Genomic DNA, 25,983 nt, shown 5'->3' on the forward strand with positions numbered 1-25,983 from the left:
AAATTATCTGATTACTCTTTGTTTTTGTGAATGCGTTTATTCAGAGCTTTTCAATATTACAGTATAACCTCACAGAGATCATTCAAATAAGTGGTATAAGATTTCCTGATTCTGTTCTGTTGCCCATTTTTAACTGTACCCTCTCTTTTCTTCCTTTATAGCATCCTGATTCAATTATTTTTATCCCCTTAGAAGTTTCTCCTCAATGTCGTTAGTCATTCAGAAGTTACAAAACACTACATATTGTTCAATTTCTTCAGAATTGTTAACAATAGGCATCTTGAACTAATCTTCTACTTGACTGTAAAACTCCTCCCATGTTCAGTTGCTGTTTTCCAATTGGCACAATACACTTCCCCGTGATTATTCATTATTTATTTTTGTTACTTGTTTTGCCTTTTCTCCAGTTTGCCAACACAACATTATATATGTATATATATCTGCACTTTTCCACTAGACAATATGCCTATGTGAACTGTATGTTGGTTTTCCTTGTTCTATTGAAAGTGGTTTTTGTTGAGCACTTGTCAGTGAATTTCATTGTAAATGCTGGAGCTATTACTTTGATTTGTATGGATATCCAAAGACACTTAAAAACTATGCTGCTGCCACAAATCTTACCCCCTAATACTTTTATTCTTGATTAAGCACTGTCCAATAGTTCAGACATTGAAGAAACTATAGGAGAGTGGGCCTATAAATAAGGGTAAAAAATGGAAAAAAAATATAAGAGGAACAAAAAACTCCACTGACTAATCAAAGAGTTGAACTCTACTTTATGAACTAGTAGTTCCTGATTCCATTAGCAGTAGTAGAATTAGATGACATTTCTCAGATTGTGCAAGAACTTCATAGAATTTGTGTTATTTCTACTTAAGTAGACACAATTTCAGAAAACAGGTCAAGGCACAACATTTTTCACCTTTTCTTGGAAATGATAATAAATGATAGAACAATAAAATACATTTACAAGTACTACAGAAGAAACAAAACTTACATAAAATATCAAATGCCCAGAGACAATAGAGATGAGGGCTGGAAGGACCAGCTCATGATATGAAGCTCACCACAAAGAGTAGTGCATGCAGTTAGATAAATAATTACCCTAACAACTATCATGACAATGTCAATGAGTGAGAGAAGTAGAATGCCTGTCTAGAATACAGGCAGGGGGTGGGAGAGGAGTGAGATAGGGAGGCATTTGTGGTGGGAATGTTGCACTGGTGAAGAGGGGCATTCTTTTTATGATTGAAACCCAACTACTATCATGTTTGTGATCATGGTCTTTAAATAGAAATATTATTTAAAATAAAAGAAAAATATCAGTTTATGCAATGTTAATTCTTTAAAATTTTTAGTTGAGTGCCAATTAAAATATCTTAATTTGCTTACCATATACCAAGTGATGTTTGGTTTTACACTGGAAGGGAAATATCCATCTACATTTGGACAAGTGATCCTTTGAATACCGTATTCCAGAAACAGTCTATGTACTTGGAGTCTCATGGGAGACCGGAAGCAGTTATCTTTTGGAACGACTTCCAGAGGAAATGCAACTTTGCTGCAATATGTTGTATTCCTGGAAATAGAAATATGAAACAAATAAGTCTCATTTGCATTTGCTATAATATAAACACGTTTAAGTACAATAATTTTATATATTTAGAATCTATATGTGGAAATTTACTTAAGAACTAATATTGTTAGAAAGTATTACTTATGCTGAAGGCTCTCCTAGATGACATACATAAATTAACATCGCGCTAGAAATTTAAATATTTAGGTAGATATAGGAACCTAAGTACATATATCATGTGTATAAATGCATGTGTTTATGCACATATTACGCACTGTGATACAAAATTTATACACTTATGTAGGTATATATACGCACATAATCCAAATTTATGATGGGGATAATGTCTGTATAAATACTCATGCATATATATATTTATAAATTTAAGAACATACCTGTATGATATGATGTGGTATATTATGTATAATATATACACACATTTATGGGGGGTGGAATGTAATAAATTAGCTCATAGATATAAAAAGTTTTGTTTTTTTTTTAGTTTTTGGGCCACACTCGGCGGTGCTCAGAGGTTACTCCTGGCTATCTGCTCAGAAATAGCTCCTGGCAGGTACAGGAGACCATATGGGACACCGGGATTCGAACCAACCACCTTTGGTCCTGGATCGGCTGCTTGCAAGGCAAACGCCACTGTGCTATCTCTCCGGGCCCTATAAAAAGTTTTTAACAATAGATGATTCCAGAACTATTTATAAAAGTTTTAGTTTTTTGCTCTAGAAATCCTATTTATGAATACCTCAGATAACTGAAGTATAAAAACCTAAAATAAGGAAGTAAATTATTCCACACTATTTTCTAAAGTATATTTAATACTAGATCAGCAAAAAAAGCATTAAATTAAATTGACTAAAACTTAAACGCATTGACCAAAGACTAAATAAAATAATTCAACATTGTTAGACATATGTACAAAATAATTATGAAAAATTGAAACCAAACATGAAAGCAAAAATATTGTATAATTATATTTATATTTTAACATCTCTACAGGCTGTTTGGTTTTCTCTCCTCATGTTTTTTCAGAGATGTTCTATATTATTCTCTACACTCATTACTTATCTAAATTATGTTTATTATTCTCTGAGCATCCAGAATTTCTTAATTAATTTTTAATACTTGAATTTTCTAATCCTTCATATAGAACCTGACTATGTATATTTTCTTTTATGCTCTGCATCTAATATAGTGTTTGAACTTTCAAAAGGTAAAAATCAAAATTTTATTAAATTTATTTAATGCATATATACTAGAAGACAACAAATGTGGTATAATTATAAAAAATAACTGATACTTTAAGATGAATGGTCATGGATAAATCACACTTTGGTCATTTATATTTAAGGAGTCACACACATAGTAGATATTCCATGATTCATTATTTAACTCTAACTAGAGTGGAAGATATGGGGGAATATATCCCACTTCTCAAGACATAAAGAGGTGGTTTAAAGGATAGACGGAGGACCAGGAGAGCTAGCACAATGGTAGGACATTTGCCTTACATGCAGCTGACTGGGTTCAATTCCCAGCATCCCATATGGTCAGTTTTCTGAGCCTGTCAAAAGCTATTTCTGAGTGTGACCCAAAAACAAACAAAACATTTATTTAAATAAAATAAAGGATGACATCAATGAATGGGAAAAAGTTGGTATGGAAAATTGGCCAACATGATCTCTACCTAAAAATCACACAATATTATCCACATAGAATCATATTTAATAGGTTAAAGTTATAGAAAGCAACTTTAATGTTTAAGAAAATACATTTCATGAAGTCGGAGCAGTGACACAGTGGTATGGTGTTTGCCTTGCATGCAGCTGACCTAGGACAGACCTCGGTTCTATTCCTGGCGTCCCATATGGCCCCCAAGCCAGGAGAAATTTCTGAGCGCATAGTCAGGAGTAACTCCTGAGTGCACCGAGTTTGGCCCAAAAACAAAACAAAAAAAAAAAAAAAAGAAAGAAAAGAAAATACATATCATGATTAAGAAAACATAGTAATTAATAGTAGTAAAGTAGTAAAACTAAATTTACTGGTTCGAAACATTCTATCTGCATGTTATCTTTAGAGAGACTATGAAGCAAGAATTCAGTCAATGAATTAGAAGGTACAGCATGTTCTTGCTTTTTGTAGATATAACACTGTTTGGATTTCCAACATTCAGAACCCTCCAGAGATTAATGTTTAGCAACTCTCTATATGGAAGTACAAATAATAATAATAATAATAATAATAATAATAATAAAATCTGGAAACTTAATATGAGACAATAAGAAAAAGGCAACTCAAAATAACATTATTCTGTAGCAAGAAGAAAAAAGGTAGTATTTATGGAGTGAAAGGCATTTCTACACATTCTACAAAAATATTCTGGATTAAAAATATATTGGAAAACTTTTAACTTAGCAATAATAGCGTGGGTCTTCTGCTATTCATAAGGATCTGATATCCTTTTTTTATAAAGTTTATTTTTAACTTTGGCATTGTGATTTATAATGCATTTAATTATAGTGTTTCATGCAAGCAGCATTTCAATGCCATAACTTCCAACATAGTGCCTTTTGCCCCCAATTGTCCACTGTACCCATTGGTAAATTCAACTCTATAGACCAGTGCTCAAGTTCTGTTGCCTTTGGTATTTGCAATAAAAAATAATTGGTAAGAGGGAAATTTTATTAGGAAATTTTGTAAAATATTACTGTCACCAAATCTGATGCCACCCTAGTACTTTTTATTTTGTTTTATCAATGGATTTGGCACTTTTATGCCAGGTATTCCCAAAAATAATTTTAATATGGGTTTGAATCTGTGATTAGATCATTGTCTAGAACAGATACCTATAGGTATAGGTTGGCAAATGATCTGAGGACAAGAAAAATAAGGCAAATGAAGAAAATGAGACCTTTTTGTATATCACTGTTTGCAAAGAAATCACTTACAGAAAGTGGAGAACCACAAAAACACAACCATTTTTCTGCCCTTCCCTACAGTCAATCTCAGTTAACTATGAGTTTATATATAATTCATTATACATTTTTATTTTGAAGTTACAGCTTTATAGGAATTTTTTTTTTATTTTTGGGGCCACACCCCGTGATGCTCAGTGATTACTCTTGGCTATAAGTTCAGAAATTGCTTCTGGCTTGGGGGACCAGATGGGATGCCCGGAAATCGAACTTCGGTCAGTCCTGGGTCAACCGCGTGCCAGGCAAAGACCCTACCACTGCGCCATCTCTCTGGCCCCAGTAAATGCATCATTTATGAGGTGATAGGAACTAAAAGGAAAAGAGAAAGTTATACCTTAACATGCAGGTATAGTTGCCTGTGTCATTGAGGAGCGTAGGTCGGAACCAAAGGACATCTTTCTCCTTACTAATGCGGTTTTCAGGAAGACGGAAGTTAATTGGCTCCTCCAGGTCTCGATCCTGCCTGGTCCAATACCAGATCAGTGTAAGACCAGCAGAATGGGCAGTGCTGTAGTTATATTTTAAGAAGTGTTCAAAGAGTGGGCACTTGATGCGAGCTGGCTCATCTTCAAACACTTGCATCTGCCTTGTGGTATCCAATCCCCAGTCATCGCAGCGTTCTGCAAAAATCAACAAGAAAAGACAGTTGAGTATAGATCCCCCCAAAAATATACCTTCTCTTTAGAATACACTTTTTCTTTCTAAGACAGCCTTTTTTCTGTAGAAATGCCATAGTCAATCTCTCTAACAGATGTAAGAGTCATGTTTGTAATAGGCCAGAGTGTAGAGAATCAATGACTTTCCTCTTCATCTATTATTTCACAATATTTTGTATAACAAAATTTTTCATTTGATAGCTTGATGCTACTAAATCTTTATGGGGTATGGGTGGTTTGTGCTAAAAAAAGAAATTATGAACTCCTTCACTCTTGCGGAAACAAAGAAAGTGTTGTGAAGAAAACTGTGATGTAAAAGACAATAGTCTAAAATAACTAGTGTTCTGATTTGGAGGCTAGAACTGCCCTACCCAATAGCATGTGAGTTCCATATAAAATTGGATGTGCCTGTTTGCCTTTTTTTTTTTTTTTTGGCCACACCTGGTGACTATCAGGACTAACTCTAGTCTGTGCACTCAGATATCGCTTCTGGCTGGCTCGGGGGACCATATGGGTCCCCGGGGAATCGAACTATGGTCCATCTAGGTCAGGCAAAGCAAGGCAAATGCCCTACCTCTGCGCCACTGCTCCCAGCCCTGGAAAGTGCCTTTTTTTTGGGGGGGGGCACACCTGATAGCGTGCATGGGTTATTCCTGGCTCTGCATTCAGAAATCACCCCTGGCAGGCACGTGGGACCACATGGGATGCCGGGATTTGAACCACCATTCTTCCTGGATTGGCTGCATGCAAGGCAATGCCTTACTGCTATGCTATGTCTCCAGGTTTGCCACATATTTTTAAGCAATAAAGAAAACCATGTAAGGGCCAGAGTGATAGCACAGTGGTAGGGCATTTGTCTTACACACTCCTGACACAGGACGGACACAGGTTGGATCCCTGGCATCCCATTTAGTCCCCAAGCCTGCCAGGAGCAATTTCTGATCACAGAACAGGAGTAAACCCTGAACACCACTGGGTGTGGCAAAAAATAAATAAAATAAAGAAATAAAATTATGTAGAATTATTTTAAATGTTATAAAACTTGGAACATACAAAATATTAACAAATTGTTTAATATTTACATTATTTTCTATAAAAAGCTTCAAAACATTTTACACTTACTGCACATTGATTTGATTTATTCATGAGATTATTGGCTGCTGTATTGGAGGAGGAGTTATAGAACTCAGGAAGTTAAAGAGGTCTCAGTTATCATGAAAATCAAAGATACTTGGTTCAAATGACTCAAAAATCAAATAAAATGCTTAATGGCTTTCATAACTTGCTTTTTGGGGAGGAGGAAATAATAATCAATTATTTGTTCAAGATAAATCATAATAATAAATGACTTTTTTCTACCTGAATGGAATATTCTCAATGTCACTATAGAGCAGTAAGAACGGAAGAGAGGGTGAGGGAATCCTGGATACCTTATATTTTCTTTTTATACCTCATCTATGACCAATAAACATTTGTGTGTATATACATATACATACATTTAAACAAGGTAATCTATTTATTTTAGTTGACACATGCTTAATTTTTATGCTTTACAGAATTAGCACATTGACTTGACAGGCTATTAAAAAGATAGCTGTTCAAAAAAAAACATAGCTGTTCATATAACTGTAGCACATCATAATATTATGAAGAAAGTGAAGAAGAGGAGAACCAGATCAACAAAGCTTCTGATTGGCCTTTATTTACACATACAATATGATTTATATCTTCCACAAAGCATCATTTAGATAAGGCATGACTGATCAGACAGTAGACACAGCTAAGGGGACGAGATAAGGCAATTTATATAAGCTGTCACTATTTAGTGTTTATGGTAGTTGATGCTGCTCTGGATGTTGCTGTTGTTGGAATTCTGTTCCAGCTTTTGCTGCTTTTGCCATCTGAATGTCAGCCCACAGAGACATACCTATGTATGCTATATATAAAGAGACATGGCATGAAAGACATCTGCTAAGAATGCTATTCTTACTCACTTTCCACAAGAACTTGAAATGAGTCAGATCCACTGACAATATTTATTCATCCAATTTCACTCCTTTCTGAAATTCCACTAAGCTAAGATACTTATTTAAGACTTAAACTAAAATATATCAAGAAAATAGAAAAGACAATATCAGTATAAAAACGAACAAGTGGTACCCAATGATCTCATTAGAAAAACAATCTAATGTAGGAACTTAACATCAGATACCAAATTAAAAATAACTGTAATCTATGATATAAAATGTTGAAGATACCTGGAGGATGGTGGATATCAAGGTAAACTTATTTTCAGTTCTATTCATACAATAGTTTGAGTTTCCTCAGCATATTTTTTTTTTTTTTTAGTTTTTGGGTCACACTCTGCTCAGGGGTTACTCCTGGCTCTATGCTCAGAAATCGCTCTTGGCAGGCTCAGGGAACCATATGGGACGCCAGGATTTGAACCACCAACCTACTGCATAAAAGGCAAACGCGTTACATCCATGCTATCTCTCCGGCCCCTCCTCAGCATGCTAAGATTGTATTTTTCCTTCCTCTGAAGTAGGAGAGACCATATGACTACTCACTTGGCCAACATATGTCTAAGTGTTACATACAATGCATATATGAAGGCCTAAAATATATTTACCATACTCTCTTTTCTTCTGTTTTAGAAATATGAAAGCACAGACTAGGACTATCTTAGCTTGGATCCCTCTATATAATCAAAGAGCGAATCTTTGCCATCTAGTTTTTACTTTTCTATTTTGGGGGACTACATATGGCAGTGCTCAGAGTTACCTCTGGCTATACATTCAGAGATTATTCCTAGTGGGCTCACATGATCTTATGCAAGACTAAGGATCAACACATGTCAGATGTATGCAAAACAAATACCTTATCCACCGCCCTATTCAGCTGTCTCTTTTGTGCCATTTTAAGTCATAGAGAAAATTTTTATTTGATTGCTCCCTATTTGAATAATCCATTCTATCCTAAAAATGCAATAATGTATCTCAAAGATTAGTATGTGGAAGAGTTAAGCAGTTAAACAAGGAGACTAAGACATAAGCTACATCAAGAGGTGCTATTCTTTTTTTAGCTCAACTCATAATACAATAATATCCAGGGATGAAAGTCCTGAGACATTTATACTCGGGCAAGGGAATAAATTATTTTTCAATAGAAAATTTAACTAGTCAAGAAGCTCTAACAATGTTAATACTAGAGTTTTCTTTAATGTAAAATAAAATATCATACAGTCGCATTTTCCAACAAAAGTGTTCAAGGCTAATATGCCTCACAGTGACATTCAGAATTTTCAATGAGCTTCTTAATCACTTCTGAAGTATGAACAGTTAACCCCAGAAGATAACTGAGAAAAATTTCCATCACAAAAATTAATATTCAATGATTCAACACAAAAGTAGCTTTAAGACAACCACTATTGTTAAAGTAAAACCTTTCAAAAATATTATTGATAGCCTCTAGAAGAGAGGGAACTTTATTTTACTAACAGCAGAGCGAAAAATAAACTTACATAGCAAAGGCATGGTAAGTGAATTGAGGGTGAGAAAGATTCACCAAAATTAAAATGATTACCTAAATTAAAAAAGCTAAAATTTAGCAAAATTAGAATATGTTTCAGCTATGATGCTGATAGATAATGTGTCTAACCAAAGATTGTAATATTCCTCTGCATGGAGGGAAGGGTACAGAAAGTAAAGAGGACAGAAATTTAAGAAATAATCTTAATTGGGGATGGAGCAGTGGTGCATGCAGTATACACGTGCTAGCCTAGGACTGGTCATGGTTAGAACCTTTAGCATACCATATGGTCCCCCAAGAGAGGAGCAATTTCTGAGCACACAGCCTGGAGTAACCCCTGAACGTCACAGTTGTGGCTGAAAAACTAAAAATAAATAAATAAATAAGGAAAGGAAGGAAGGAAGGAAGGAAGGAAGGAAGGAAGGAAGGAAGGAAGGAAGGAAGGAAGGAAGGAAGGAAGGAAGGAAGGAAGGAAGGAAGGAAGAAAAAGAAAGAAAGAAAGAAAGAAAGAGAAAAAAGAAAGAAAGAAAAAAAGGAAGAAAAAAAGAGAAAAAAGAAAGAAAGGAAGGAAGAAAGAAAGAAGAGAAAAGAAAAAAGAAATAATCTTAATTGAAAATTAAAAAGTGAAAATATAATGATAAAAATGTGAACAGCCTAGGGGCTGGAGTGGTGGTGCTAGAGATAAGGTGTCTGCCTTGCTTGCACTAGCCTAGGACAGACTATGGTTGGATCCGCCAGCGTCCCACATGGTCCCCCAAACCAGGAGTGATTTCTGAGCGCATAGCCAGGAGTAACCCCTGAGCGTCGATGGATATGACCCAAAAACAAAAACAAAATATGAATAGCCTATAGTTAGTTAAATCAAAAATAACAATATATAAATGTTACCTACCAAATTGTGGGCTGGAAATGCCAAAAAAAGGAGGACTGAGATAATACAGCCAGTAAGGAGCTTCCCTTGTAAGCAAGCAATCAAACCAGATTTAATCCCTAGTCCTACACATATTCTTCTGGGAACCAGTAGGAGGAATAATATTTGAACACAGAACTAGGAATACGTGCTGAACATTATCAGGTGTGGCTTTAAAAACTTTTTCAAACACACTTAAAATTGACCATTTCTGAAGATATGAACTACTAATTTTAAGATAAGTTAAAGAAGAAAGAGTAGAACTATTTTAGCATGTACCCACTACCATATTAGTTTGTAAAAAGCTCAGTGTATATGTCCCACAAATAACTTGTATTCAAATAAAAGTCATAATTCAACAGCAAAATAAAGCAACAAATTCCAAAAGGGACGTAGATGGAATGAATACATAATAGATATATTTTCATAGAATACAGGCCAATGGCTTAAAGATAAAAACATAAAAAACATAAAAAATGTTCAAATTCACTAATAATATTAAAGAAATAAAAATCAAAACCATATGAGAAGTTGCAACCCTTCCAAGAGAATGTCCTATATCATAAAGACTAAAAAGAACAAATATTATAACAATATATAGATAAAACACTCTTATGTTTTTCATAGAATTTAAATTGGTAAAGATGCTATATATAAAAGATACAGATATTTCTTTAAAAAATTAAATTAAAGTGGATATTCCATTCAATATACATGATTCAGTAATATCAAATTATGCAAGTTTCTGGAAGATATGAAAAAATCTATAAAAGAATATTTGCATTTATATAGCAGGGTATACATTTTACAGTCACAGAACATTGTTCACTATATTAAAGAATTACTGTTAAAGCCCATCAATAGACCCAATAGCAGTTAACAGGATAAAGAAGCTCAGGTGCATAAGCTAAATGAAATATTATTCTGCTATTAAATAGATGAAAGTGTAAATAAATGGATGAAATACCAGTTATCTTTCACAAATTATGCTAATGGGTGATTACACTAAGGAAAAAAAAAGAAGTGAAAACAGCACTCTGTGTCTTCACTAGTACACGTCATATAAGTAATCAGCATAAATAAAATGGCATACATGTGGACAAAAACTGCCTTCTATCATATAATACTTATCAGAGGGTAATGGGAAGTGGAGAAGAAATGTGTAGTTTATGTAGTACAATGGAAATTTGGTGAGATTTTAGTGATGGATAACTAGCGTGACGACACATACAATCACACACGCTGAAGCGTGATGGTGATGGTGTGCTTCCAAAATTTTATGGTATCATAGAACAATAATAAGCCAGGAAAGTTTTATTTTCATTCAATTCTTGCTTTAAAAATAATTAACATAATATTTAGAAAGAGTCAATGGAGAGAAGGAGAAAAGAAAAAAGGAAAGACAATAGTTATGGACAGGTTTATTAGATAAATAGGTGACTAGTATATTTTTATTTTGTAAAGTAGAGAATGTTGATTATGAAAATGGAGAAAAGGTATCAGGAATGATAAAAACAACCACAAACATTTCCAAACAGGATAATTCAGAAGGCAATATAGCTATTTGGTGGTATCCATTGGAGACACTGGTTAATAGGGGGTAAAGGTTCATTAATCCTTTTTCTCTCCTTGGATTATAGAAAACTTGCATACTCTAAACAAGTGTTTTGGGACTATGGGTCTCCGGTCAATAGAATTTTGCCAGAAAGGACACCATATAATCAAAATTTCCTGGCATATTTGCTTAGTCATTCATACTTTTAAACAGAGACCCTGAAGTCAGAAAAGCTTGTTGTTAAGCTTAACATCACAAAAGGAGTCTTAACATCACAAAACAACATCACAGAAGGTGTCTATGTCTTACTGGCAACTGAGATTTTAAGATATGAATGTCATAATAAGTAGTACTGCCTAGTTTCTAAGACATCTTAAAAATGTCTTCACTTGCCCAAGAAATTTTTACATACCACCGGTTTATAGAAAAATAAAATGAGTATACAAATCAAACACATACTGATAAGTCATAATAAAATTTACCTGAAAATTTTTAAGATATTTGAGATTCTTACATTTAATTATGTGAACCCTGTGGAATCATGACCCAAAGTTTAAGCTAAGATATAGATTTTCATGAAAAAAGAAAGACTTATCATTTTGTGATATATCTTTAGAGCATGCACCTCTTAGAGATGCCATTTGTTAAAGATTCTACATTAGAATTGAAATACAGAGTTGAATTTTGGCTAGTTCCAAAAACTATAGTATTCAATCAGATCGAATATAATAAAGGTAACATAAATGCTATATCACCTTTACAGAATATTTCATGGACCAACTCAAAAATTTTAAATGAATCATGCTCCCTTATAATATGAATTTACAAATTAATATTAGTATTCATAATCACTAGTTAAAATGTCACAATTAAAAACATTTTATTGGAGGTATCAATCCATTTAAATTCATTTCTATTAGATTTTATCTTTCTCCATCCACTCACCTTAGGGTACTTTTTCAGAGTTTTCTAAATTACTCAATTAAAAATTAAAAATAAAACCTATGGCAACAGGCTGGAGTGTCATGTAATACCAAATTAATTATATGATTCACTGCAGGCACCAGACTAAGAAAAGACTGGGGAAAAGGCAGTTATGCAAATAGATTTGTCTCTAATAGCAGCATAGGGAATTTAGCAAATTACTAGCACAGCAAATTACTTTTTTGTTTAAAATGTCCCTTCATATCCAGTTTACCCTCAGTGGAAGTCCACTCAAAATTGGGTCCTCGATATAAGAAAAATATAATGCCATCACTTCCCCTAGCCAAAGATTTTCTTAAAGACTGGAGCTTGGTAGTACAGAGAACTAATGGAAATGTTCAAAGCCTCAAAAAGCCAAGTCACTGGAAAATCCAGCCCACGCTCCTGACAGCAATTAGCATTTATATAGCAGGGTATACATTTTAACTAATTAATCTCACAACACCCTCTTGGGCTTTCATGCCCATTCCCACATTACATGCCAGGAAATGGAGACAGAGAGATTAATTGACTTACTTTTGCCTGAGTGGTAGCACAAATAAAAGCTGCCTGAACACAGATTTAAGATGTTAGTCCAAAATTTATGCTCACAGGTTTAAAGCAAGATATTTCCCAGAGGAACGCTATTCATAATTTGTATCTATTAAATATTTATTGAAAAGCTGCTTTAAGACACTTTGCTGGGTGCTGCGGTAGAGACAAAAAGAAATTCAGAAAGCTCAGGCACAGGAAAAAAGAAAGGAATATTTAAATATTGGAAAGTTAGATAGAATTACTTTTAATCTGTAATTAATTGTGTTGTGTTACTTACTTGCTATTAAATTGAATAAGATGCTTCTCTTTAACTCAGGAATTGTATATGTACATGCCTAATTTATGTTATTGTATGAAAATGTAAAAGCCTGGTCTAACGTACTACATAAAAAAGTTCAGAAAAATAAATATGCATCATCATAATAGATATGTATATATACTTGCCACGAAGTTAACCATTAGAACTGGAAAGGTAGTACAGTGGGTAGGACAAATGCCTTTTATACAGTTGATCTGGTTTGATTCCCTGGCTACCATATGATAATCAGATCACTACCGAAAGTGATTTCTTAGCACGGATCCAGGAATAATCTGTGAGCACTGCAGGTATGCCCCCCCCCAAACAAACAAAAATAAGATAATTATTGACCTCCAAGCATGAGGTCAATCCAGAACCTATAACCAACATCACCTAAGACCCTTGTAGCCTGACAAAAGCCAAGGTAAGCTTCAAGCACAGTAAGGTGTGGCCCCAAAACAAGAAAGAAAAAGGAAAAAGAAGTCAACCAGCCTTGAAAAAAGAAATGTATATACACAAAATAAAACTGTTTAGAATAAACCAATAGTTAAAATAGTTCTTCTAAACAAAAATATAACAATTATATTTAGAGCTTAGCATAATATAATATGGTATAACACACAAGTATGCAGTAGAGGTGAAGACACTATTCTATAACCCAAAATGCATCAGTACATCTTAGTAGCTCTATATAATTTAAGAGCAGAAATTTAGTCTAACTGAAGGGTCAGGATTACATTAAGTCTTTTCAAAATTTTATTTATATTTGATTTTCAAATGGTGATAAGTATGGATCCTCAATAAATATTATCTTGTTATACAAGAGAATCCAATGACAAACAGGTCAAAACAATAAATAACACCTAGAGTGGAAAATTTAAATTACTTAGTAATAAGTATATGAGCAAGTCCCATATGTTAGCTTTATTCTGTCTCTTCATTATTCTCCATGATCTTCTAACTTATTACTGCTTAAAAATCTAAGTTTTTGAATCTAGGCCAAAAATTGTCATTGTTTGATACTCTTGTTTCCTTGTTTAGTCTCTTTATACAACATACAATTATATCATCCAGAATGTATTCTTATCTTTATGACTTGATTTGCTTAACATAATATCACAGTTCCATCCACTGCATAATTTCAAACTTTTCCTACAACAACATAGAATTCTATTGTATTTATATCATAGTTCATTTATCTACTAAGTCATTGAACTTATTTGGGTATTTCCATATCCTGATTATTGTACTAAATGCTATAATAAAAAAAATATTGAGTCTAAGTGGGACTGCTGGGTCATATGGGAGTTATATTATTACTTTTTTTTGGAGAAAAATCCATAGTATTTATTTTATTTTGTTTTAATTTTTTTGTTTTGGAGATCAAACCCTGCAGTGCTCAGGGGTTACTCCTGGCAGGCTTGGGGGACCAACTGGGATGCTGAGGATTGAACCCTAGTAGGCCACATGCAAGGCAAATTTCCTTCCAGCTGTGCTTTCACACCAGCCCCAATTATATTTATTTTAAAGAGGATAGCCAGTATGTCTCACAAATATTATACAGACTTGCTTTTATGCCCACAAAATTAAAGTGCACAATGTAAAAGCTGAATGAATCTAAGAAATGCAGTTCTATGCTTGTTTTAATTATCATTAATTACTAGATTACCATTTTCCATATGACTTCTAGAAAACAATTTTCTTTTTCTAGATCTATGACAAAAACAACTTCGTGTGCTTATTTTCAATGTCCAACCATAATCATTTACAGTACAGGATTTTTAGTCTAAATATCTCAACAGAATAAGACCTACTCTTCCCATCATTTCTCCCATTTGAATGTCTTTAAGTGCACAAGTTCTCCAGGACTTAGAATATATTTAAAATCATTCATGATTTGAAAGTCCACAAAACATCATGCTATTTCTACATGTTTATGTTTAATTTGTGAAGTATAATTCTATATTTTCAGTATTTCTAAAGCCATCACTTTTTATTTTTGCAATATGCCACTTAGTATATGAATGATGGCTGGAATTATCATGAACTATACAATAAAAGACCCATCTTAGAGGTTCCAGAACACAAAAATGTAAGAAAGTAAAAACTTGAATAACAGAGTTGTCTTACCAAGTTTGAACTTCTATTTCTAGATTCCTTGTAGTTTTTTTTAATATTTAACATAATCTAAGAAAAATGGTTTGTACATCATTTCATTAATGTTTAAGGTATGATTGTCATCTCTCCTTCTACCTTAACACCTTCACCACATTAATTCAAGTCCTCTTTCTACCCATGTTTACTAATCTCATTTTTGTAATCCAAAGCCAAGTGCTTATTATCATTTTATTATAAGACTTTTAGAGCCTTGCTAGTTGAAGAACTGACCACAAGCTACCAACCTCATCAATATTCCTAATGAGTATCTCAGAAGTACAGACTTTTAGGCCCTACTCAGACCAACTGAATCAGAACCGCAATTTATTCTCCAAGTTATTTCCTATGCATAGTAACAACAGAGAAGTGTTAGTTTGAATCTATGCAATTTTGATTCTCCTTATTCAGTTGATCAGCACTCTATTAACAATTCCTATTTAAGCTCTTAAAATAAGGAAGATATTTTAAAAAATTCTGATGTTTTATGGACTCCATAAGCATATCTCTTTGATAAGTTATAATAAAAGCTATATTCATATTTACCTTTAAATAGAAAAAGTATGTATAATTTCTGAATATTTTAGCATTATCTGCTAAAAAAATTTTTGGCTTTCAAAAATGTTTAAAAACTGTGTTATCTATAATATTGTTTAAGTGGAAAATATTACCAGATACTTTATATTCAGAGGAGAGTTACTCTAATAAAGGTTTAAGAAATGTTTCTGAAATTTGACACTTGTCAAGTAAACCATTCAAAGCAGAGAAGAAAAGTAAAGGGCGGAGGAGGAAAAATGAAAAAGACGGTAAGCATTTAACACGTATCCTCAACTTGTTTACAATTTTCAAGTCTACTGAGCAAGTGACTAAGCAGATGGCTTTCCTGGAACAGATAATTAAGACATACCTTTCTCTCACCAAATTAATAATAATGATGATGATGATGATATAGAATATGTCTACAAGTGTTTTATGACTGGGTAATTTGAAAACAATAGGTGAAAAACATCAAGCAAATTATAGATTTGGCCAGATAAGGAAACACTGCCAAATTCAAAAAGTTGTTTAGTTTTCCAGAGATTTTTTTTCTAGAACACAGTTTATTTTATACAATATTCTATGTCTTTCTGCAACACTAAACACTTAACTTTATACTAACCAAAAAAATGCTCTCATATGGGCCAGAGAGATAGCATGGAGGTAGGGCATTTGTCTTGCCTGCAGAAGGATGGTGGTTCGAATCCTGACATCCCATATGGTCCCCAGAGCCTGCCAGGAGTGATTTCTAAGCATAGAGCCAGGAGTAACCCCTGAGCACTGCTGGGTATGACCCCCCCCAGAAAAAAAAAAGCTGTTATATAAATTATAAATGGTATATCTGGCTTGTAAAAAAATGAAAAACCACTTACACACAACTGTGAAAACAAAGAAAACTACAATAGTGACGCAAAGAAAGAATTGAAACCTTCTGGAGGAAAAACAATCAAGAAAGCAAAATTTACAGTTAAAATAGAAAACTTCAAGTTAGAAATAAAGTTATCAAGAAGAGTCGCTTTGGAATTTGGGCCACTTTGGAATCTAGTCTTTGTTATGAGGCCTGCACCCTAAACACTCTTTCAATAAATATTATGAGGTTCCTCAGTCCGTGAGCATGGTGCAACTTCCCAAAAATATTTCCCTGTGGCAGAGTACCTGAGGAAAAACACTAGACTCTGTAGAGAAGGTTTTTTTCTCAGGTACAGAGGAGACATTACAAGTCACAATTTTTCTTGGTCTCCTAGTTCTTCCTTTCATTTGGCTTTTGGAGCACCAACAAAAGGACCTTTAATCAACATGTATTAGTGTCCAAGAAGGGCCCAACAGTCATCCTTCCCACTGTTGTGCATAATAGAACGAATGTGGAATAGCATCATCTAATAGCCACCTAGAAAAAGTTGTGTTGTTCTCATTAAAGTGGCAGCAGGGGTTAGCAAGCTAAATGGATGCTGGGTGAGCTGCCTCTGTACTATAACATCATTATTTTCTTTAAAAAAAATTACTGTAATGAGCATCTTCATACAGCTGAAGGGAGTTATTTTCTTTGCAGGATGTTATGACAATACATAAACAGGCTTATGTCAAGTGTGGCACAGTCCACTAAGGAAAATCTAAGCTGTTATTTGCTGGGGGTTGTGAGTATCCCCACCTTCCATGCAATCTTTTCTAATCCATGATTAAGATGTAACATACAATTATAGTCTCCTGTATGGTGATCAAGTTCTTCAATCTGTTTATTTTCATTATTAGATGGTGCTTGTTCAAGGTCTCAAAAAAGCTGTGGAATACATTCAAATTGTAGGAGTCGGGGGGGGGGGGATAAAAATGCTTTAAAATTTCCATGACAGAAAAAATATCCTTGGGGGCCAGAGAAATAATACAGTAAGTATGGTGCTTCTCTCACATATGGCTAATCTGGAAACCCATATGGTTCCCCAAGTCCTCCAGAAGTGAATAATGTGAATACTAGTAGTAATCCCCGAGCACATCTTAGTATGACTCCAAAACAATATATATATTCTTTGAATTAAAACTAAAGATATTTTCATTTATAATTTTACTCCTTTTGGATAAATAATAAGTATTAACAAAAGACATCTGAGAAGTGGGCAAACAATATCTGACAGAGGTGGGGAGGAACAAATTCTCTCAAATTCTCTAAAACTGCTTTCCTGTGCCATATTTAATATATTGTTTCGGGAATCTTAGACCTTACATTATAGCTGTGGCCTAACAATTTTTTTGCATAGAAATATATAACTAAATTAAGTTTTCATATATGTCAAAGAAGCCTGGTTTTAAGGTTAAATAAAATGATGTTTTTAAAGTATTTGGCAGAGAATGTTTAAGAATCCTTACTATCATTACTATTACATGCCTCCCTTTTTTAATTTCAAAATATATATGAACAATAAATCAAGATGAAATTGTCCCAGAAAATGTTAACTTTGAACTCATAGGAATTTATCTCTAGCAAAATATCTGAGAATATTAAATTATGAAGAGATCTAATAATATTTAGAAACAAACCTAATTTTACAAATGTGGCTTAAACAAAACTGACTTAATGAATGTGGTTAAAAATATTGTTGGAAGGTATGCATCGCTTTTTAGTCATGTGGTCCTTTACATTATTTGACAAATTATCAAGTTCATAAATGCACAGATTCCAATTAACATTGAACTGTTACAATAGCATGTAATAATGTATTTCCTTTGAAAGGTAAAGGGTGCAATAAGCAAGAAATAAAACCAAGCAATGTTGGAATAGATAATGTCAATAGTGGAGTTTAGACGTTGACTTTTTATGTTAAAATGATCGAGTCACACAATCCACCTTCCTCTTTTTACTTCATAGGTAAAGAAGGCACTAGGTGTGTTTTTCAGTCTTAATGTTTGATACTGTTGTACCTGGAGGGAAGACTTATGTAACTTAGTTTCCTCATAAGTGCATAACATAAAATATGAAACTAATTAAAAACCTATCACATAGGACCACTAAAAGATATTTTAAAAGATTATATTTGAAAATATCTCACAGCCTCCAGTACATAGCAAGAACTTAATACAGATTAAATAAATGTTACAATTACAATGTTGATTTTATAAAGAAGAAAAATAAGATGTGAAAAAGTAACAAGGAAAGTTAATAACTGTCTCTCTTTATTTGATTTTATTGTATTTTATCAGAGCTAGGGAGAGAAAATTCAAAATTAAGATTTTAATCCTAAAATACAGAAAACAAATTAAGCATGAAGTAACTTCTTAATTAACAAAAATAACTCAAGCAAGCCTTTTTCCATTCAAAAACATAATAGAAAATTAAAGCTCTCCAGGTATTCATCAGACTTATATCCCTGTACCCCAAAGTTCACCTCTCAATTAAAGGGTCAGGGAAACTTATTAATAAAAGAACATCCAGGACATCAACTTTCAATTAAGATATGTATTATTTCTCAGCTTCAATGTTTGTAGCCATATTCTAAATGCAACTATAAAGTCAAGGAAAAGAAAATTATCTTGTGAGCTGTGCCAGAAACCTTCTGGGCAATTCTGGGGAAACTGCCTAGAGTAAAAGGATGTTTGAGATCTTCATCACTTGACAAAAGAAGAGACAAAGGCAGCTATACTGCCACTGCATTTAAGAGAGGCATTACCTGATATATGCCAGAAAAATTTTATTCAATTTTAATAATGTGTCAAACATGTAGATTTTTCTTGAAGGCTAGTGGTGACATGCAGAAACAAAAGATTCCAAGAGAAAATTGGGTGTGAAATCATTAAAGCTAGAACATGGGTTATGGTATTTGGGAAAATGCCTGGCAGTGAATGATAAGTTGGCAGGAGAAACTGAAGTAGAAATTCTAAGTATCTGGGGTCTCTTCTCCAGAGCACATGGGGAGTAGGATGCTTTGGGGAAAATATATGCCAAGATAAAATGGTCAGAACTTATAAATATTAAAGTCACCTAATATCCACTAGTAATTTAGATGCTATTCATATTTGAGTGGAAATTGGCATCAGTAATCATCCATTTCCATATTTATATAGTATATAAAGCAATTATGATTATTAGCACTAGAAAAGTAAAATCTCTGGATTCTTTGCAGTTTATTATATTACCCATTATTTCTGCCTAAAAAGTCAAGTACTAAAATATAGTTGAATCGCATGCAAGATTCTTATGCACAGACAGAAAATAGGACAGCAAGAATCTTTCCTCAACTGTATCCAAGTCAGAAAATCTCTGTGGTACAGTCCGAGAAAGGCCCATCACCAGGTACATAACTTTGGCATCCCATATAATTGCCCACCCACTCATGGCCATGACATGAGACTAACAAGATTGAAGACACCAGGAAATCTTTGGGGTATAGACATGGAGGCCCAATTATGCAATTTTAAACTAGGAAAGAATATCCTGGATAGAGAATGACACAAAGAATAGACCAAATTCCAGCTCACAATATATAACTCACCACAAAGAGTGGTGAGTGCATATGGGAAATAATTATACTAACAACTATCATGACAATGTTAATAAGTGAGAGAAGTAGAATGCCTATCTCAAATACAGGAAGGAATTGAGGCAGAGGGGGCAATGGCGGTGGGAATGTTGCACTGGTGAAGGGGGTTATTCTGTTTATGACTAAAGCCCAACTACAATCATGCTTGTAATCATGGTGCTTAAATAAAGATTTTTTATATAATATTTATTTTCACCACAGTGGATTACAAATCTTTCACAGTAATATTTTATATTAAAAAAAGAAAAAAAGAAAAGGCCAAACCATGGAACATTGGCAGGAGCTAAAGGCAAAGGATATGACTTAAGACATATGATATGATAAGACATAAGGATATGACTGGGCAGACATCTATTAACAGGTTGAGTGAATTTGAATATAGATGAGAGGAGAGACCCGAGCATTTGATATGGACCGATCAACTTGAACTCTACAAAGAGTTCAAAATTCTTAAGCTTCTGGGTTATGTATGTGAATCTTTCATTCAGTTCTGAGGACCCACCAGTTCATGGTTTTCTTGGAATGAAAATGAAAAAATACATTTTCTTGCTAACAGGTTTATATGTATCTTCATGATTCATTATACTCTGAAGGTTGTGAATATTTTTCTTATATTTATCAGTAGAGAGAATGTAAGATCTTAAATTCATAAATTTTAAATCTAATAGTGACCAATTATAGTAAACTAAATTTTGCCAAACAAATACAACCTCAAAAAATCCAACTCAATCACTTAATTTTCTTGCTTTGTGTCTGGCTAATTTCTGTTAGTTTTGACTCTAATTTCCCATTCTTTAGAGAGAACCCCTATTCAATCCTGGCTTGCTTTTTACCTAATTAGCATTGAGATTTTCCTTTTATTGTCGATATTGTTGTCTAATGAAATCTTTAAAATTCTTATTTGCTGTAGTTATTGTTACAAGCAAGCACTTTAGAAAAAGAAAACCCACTCATTACAGAATCTAAAATTTAATTTAAAATTTAATAAAGTAACTTTTCTTTTACTTTATTCAGTTATCCTATAAAAAACAAGATGACAAAGATGTTCAAGCTCTTTCCCCTAAAACAGAACTAGTTAAAAACTAATACTGGAGATTAGCACACATCATAAAGAACAAGAACAGACAGTGCTGGGGTAGATGTGGGGTGAAAAGCACTATCATTCATTTCTGGTGGAAATGTATACTGGTTCAACGTTTTTGGAAAATCACATGAATATTCCTCAAAAAAGTTGAAATTGAGCTTCCATATAATCCAGCAATACCATTCCTAGGGATATACCTTAGGAACCCAAAATCACCATGCAGAAAAACCCTCTGCATTCCTATGTCCATTAAAGCCATTAAGAAAAATAAAGTCGGGGCCAGGCGATGGCTCTAGAGGTAAGGTGCCTGCCTTGCCTGCGCTAGCCTTGGATGGACCGTGGTTCGATCCCCCCCGATGTCCCATATGGTCCCCCAAGCCAGGAGCGACTTCTGAGTGAATAGCCAGGAGTAACCTCTGAGAGTCACTGGGTGTGGCCCAAAAACCAAAAAAAAAAAAAAAAAAGAAAAAGAAAAAGAAAGTCATGAAATTTGCTTATATGTGAATGGATATAGAGAGTATTATGCTATGTAAAATGAGTCAGAGAGAAGGATAAACAAAATTTTAAACAGAATTATCTCACTCACTTATGTGATATAAGAAAAATGAAAGACAGTATGGTAATAATATCCAGAGACAATAGAGATGAGAGCCAGGAGGACCAGTCCATGTTAGAAAGCCACAAACAGTGGATTAGTGCAATTAGAGTCCACTATGATAATGGTAGTTGTACTGATCACTCTGAACAAGAACTGGGTATTAACAGTAGTGAGAGAGAGAGAGAGAGAGAGAGAGAGAGAGAGAGAGAGAGAGAGAGAGAGAGAGAGAGAGAGAAGGAAAGCACCTATAAGTGGGACGGAAATGTGGGGCATTGGTGGTGAGAAAAGTGCACTGGTGAAGTGGGGTGTACTTCTATAAGTAAAACTCAATCTTTAATAACTTTGTGATTACTGTGCTTAAATAAAGTAATTTAAAAAGAAATTAAAAAATGCTTGTTTGTTTGTTTGTTTTTTAACAAACAAATCAGGTTCTTTAAAGCCTGTATTCTTCCATGAACAAGAATCTTTGCTTGCTTCAACTCTGAAGAAGCCCATGTTCACTCTCTTTTTTGGGGGGGCCCACACCCAGTGATACTCAGGGATTATTCCTGGCTATCTGCTCAGAAATAGCAGCTCCTGGCAGGCATGGAGGACCATATGGGAGGCCGGGATTCCAACCAACCACCTTAGGTTCCTGGTCAGCTGCTTGCAAAGTAAACACCGCTTTGCTATCTCTCTGGCCCCCTTATGTTCACTCTTAAACACAAATGAAATCTTCTCTTTTTCTTTACTCACATCTAAGTCAATTTCATTCATCAAAAACTTCTTTACTATAAGCAAATAATAAAGTACAATGCGAACTTTGGGGATTATTATAGTATCTGAAGTCTACAAAACACAAAAGCAACCCAGTTTTTCAGAAATAAAAGAGAGTGGGGAAAAATGTCTGAGGAGGGGCCACAGATATAGCATGGAGGTTAAACATTTGCCTTGCGTGGAGAAGGACAGAGGTTAGTATCCTGGCATCCCATATGGTCCCCTGAGCCTGCCAGGAGCAATTTCTGAGCACAGAGTCAGGAGTAACCCCTGAGCGCTGCTGGGTTTACCCCCCCAAAAAACAAACAAAAAATGTCTGAGGAGGAATAAGTATGAATTAGTTAATAGGTAGCGTAACAAACTGTGACTTTCTTGAGTATGGATCATAAAAAACCCTCTGTTAGAGGTTTCTTACATCATAAGGCACATCACAATCAGAGGTAGCAAGTCAGGTAATATGTCTTTGAATTAGAGATTGGTATCATATAGTTCTGTTTCCTGTAGCAGCTCTGGAACTATTGTCATGATCTACTTTCCCCCATAACACCTACTTCTAAAAAGCAGAGGAGTCAGAAATATCAGTTTGTCCTCTAAGGCAAGTTCCCTCAGGCATTAACTGCTTCTCTCTTATTAAGTATAGTCAGGCATGACTCAGCTCCTCCATCAACTGTCTGAGAAGGAGAACATTTCATGCTGGTAGAAAATCACCTAAAGCAGAACAATGGAAGGCATTTAAGGTAGAGGCAGCTGGTTGCTTATTACTCAAAATCAAATCATCCTTTTCCTATCCTAGACAGGAGAGCATAATCATAGCCAATAGGGAAACAAGACTGTATTTACTTAGAACATATCCGCTCACCCTGTCAGCCCCAGTTACAACTATCAGCTACTCAGCCACCTCTTCTATCTGGGTCAGAAAGCAAGGTGAGCTGTGGGTGATGCCATGTCCTTCAATCAATAAACTCTCACTGAGAATTTAATACATGCACCAGTTTCTAATAAGCACTGATAAGGAGATTAGATACAAAGAAGACATGGTCTCTGCTCCCATCTAGACAGAATTGACAGGGAAAACACAATTTAAAGCAAAATGAAGTAAATGGTAAAAATAAAATATACAATGCATGATAAGAGGGTAGTCTTAAATGTGACTGGGAGAAGAGAGGAATAAGGAAGCCCTCGTAGAAAAGACAGCATCCAATTTAAAGCTGACAAAATAATACAAGGGATCTCTGGTACTCTGATGGAGGAAGAGTATAGTAACTCACACTAATACATAAACACTATTACAACCATATCACCTAAACTAAAGAAAAAGAAAAATTTTAAGGAACCGAATATGTATTGACAGATATATAGAGTGGAGTGAAGGCTTATGAAAAATCAGTTAAGAGTCATACTGTGTGCCTTCAAGACATCTGATAGTTTGTGTATGTTTGCTATTCCACATGTGACAAAAATGAAATATATTCAATCACCTCTTGCCTCTCTTTCTACGTGTATACCTCACAAATGAAGACAAAATAGGCAATTATAGCAATCTGGGGTGGGGGGGCAAGATAGTGAAGTTAATGACTTCTGAGATAGAACATGACTCTACAAGTGTCGAAGTGAAGACTATGATTTATCAAGTTGTGAAGAATAGAATCAGGTGCCTATTGCTTTTCCATTTTCCAACCTTTCTTTTCATCACTGTTAATATGTAGGGCTATAGAAGAGACACAGTCATAACATAGTCTCTGGATTCCTGTTATTTACAACCTTTATTATTTCTCTATTGTAGATTCTGCATGCTGGTATTCTGGTAACCATAAACTTCAATGAATGTTTTATCATTTGAACACCATTCCATGAGTCAAAGATATATGGATATTTTGGATTCTCTCTACAACTACCTAACAGATCCTTGTTAGTAGGTCTAATGTCCATTTATTAATTTTTATTTTTGGTTTCATGGCCCCACTGTGTCTGAAAGAGTTAAAAAATAGACTACAAACTGTAGTTGAGTAGAGACAGGGATTATCTACTCAAACTTATTGTGGTAAATTTATTTTGCTAAAGTTGTTGATTAATTTTTAATAAGCTGGAATGAGAATATTACTATAAAAACAGAAATTAACTACTATATAGAGATGAAAACTTCTTCCATAGATCTTTCAGATATACACACCAGATCTTTCCAGAATACAAACTATGTTAGTTGATATAATGACTGAAAATTTAATCATTTATTATATCCATAAATAAGCCAACCTACTGGTGTGCATTAAATATAGAGGTCAGTAATCTTTAACTATTACCAATAATATTTTTCAAAGAAGGTAATAAGTTTTCCAAAGAGAGTGCAAAGGTCACGGTGCTTGTCTTGCCTAAAGATGACCTAGATTTAATCCCTGGCAACCTAAGCCCCACTAGGAGTTATTTATGAGTTCAAAGTCATCTAAGAACATTGTCAGGTGTGACTCCAAAACAAAACAAGAAAGTAACAGACACTTATGTAATTACATAGTTATAAATGCAAGAATTGTTATTTAAATAATAAAAATTATCATTTAAAATATGTCATATTATTTAATAAGTCATATTTATTATTTAAAAATAAGTCATATAAGTGTATCTTTTTGTAAAAAAAAAAGGCTATTACAGGGGCTGGAGCAGTGATGCAAGCGGTAGGTAGTTTGTGTTGTATGCAGCTGACCCAGGATGGACCTTGGTTTCATCCCCTAGCATTACATTTGGTCCTCCAAGCCAGGAGCAATTTCTGAGCGCATAGCCAGGAGTAATCCCTGAGGGTCACCAGCTGTGGCCCAAAAACCAAAAAGAAAAAAAAGAAAAAAGAAAACCATAAAGAATCTCCAAAAAGGACCTAGCATGGTAGCAAAAGCCGTAAGGCATTTGCCATGCACTTGCTAATCTAGGACGGACACCGGTTTGATCAACCAGCGTCCCATATAGTCCCCTAAGCCAGGAGTGATTTCTGAGCACATAGCCAGGAGTAACCCCTGAGCACCACATCATCAGTGTGTGGCCAAAAAAGCCAAAAAAAGAATCTCCAAAAAATTACTAGAAACAAAAAACTCTCAGTAATGAGGCAAACTGCAAAATCAACATATTGATGACAAGTTCAATAAAATATAATAGCAACTAAAATTAGTTCCTTGAAGCTTCAACTTAAAAGTTCATTTATAAAATCCTAGACACTAAGAATTCTAAAGCATTAGGCAATTTTATAGCTGAGAAAAGGTTAAGTAACTTGTTCATATTCATCCAATAAAGCAGCTGTTAACAGAGCTAAAT

General features: G+C 34.2%; 1 protein-coding gene across 1 annotated transcript in view; it reads right to left on the reverse strand.

The window, feature by feature from the left end:
- Positions 1 to 678: 678 nt before the first annotated feature.
- LOC126011858 (interleukin-1 receptor accessory protein-like) overlaps positions 679 to 25,983 on the reverse strand; it is a 99,208-nt gene continuing 73,903 nt past the window's right edge. Inside the window, exons 3-5 of the mRNA XM_049775627.1 lie at positions 4,898 to 5,183; positions 1,367 to 1,579; positions 679 to 694 (exon numbers count right to left, since the gene is read on the reverse strand). Of these exons, the coding sequence (XP_049631584.1) occupies positions 679 to 694; positions 1,367 to 1,579; positions 4,898 to 5,183 (515 nt within the window). The remainder of the gene's footprint in view (positions 695 to 1,366; positions 1,580 to 4,897; positions 5,184 to 25,983) is intronic.

Source organism: Suncus etruscus, chromosome 6 (assembly GCF_024139225.1).
Source record: "Suncus etruscus isolate mSunEtr1 chromosome 6, mSunEtr1.pri.cur, whole genome shotgun sequence".
Classification (NCBI taxonomy): Eukaryota; Metazoa; Chordata; class Mammalia; order Eulipotyphla; family Soricidae; genus Suncus; species Suncus etruscus.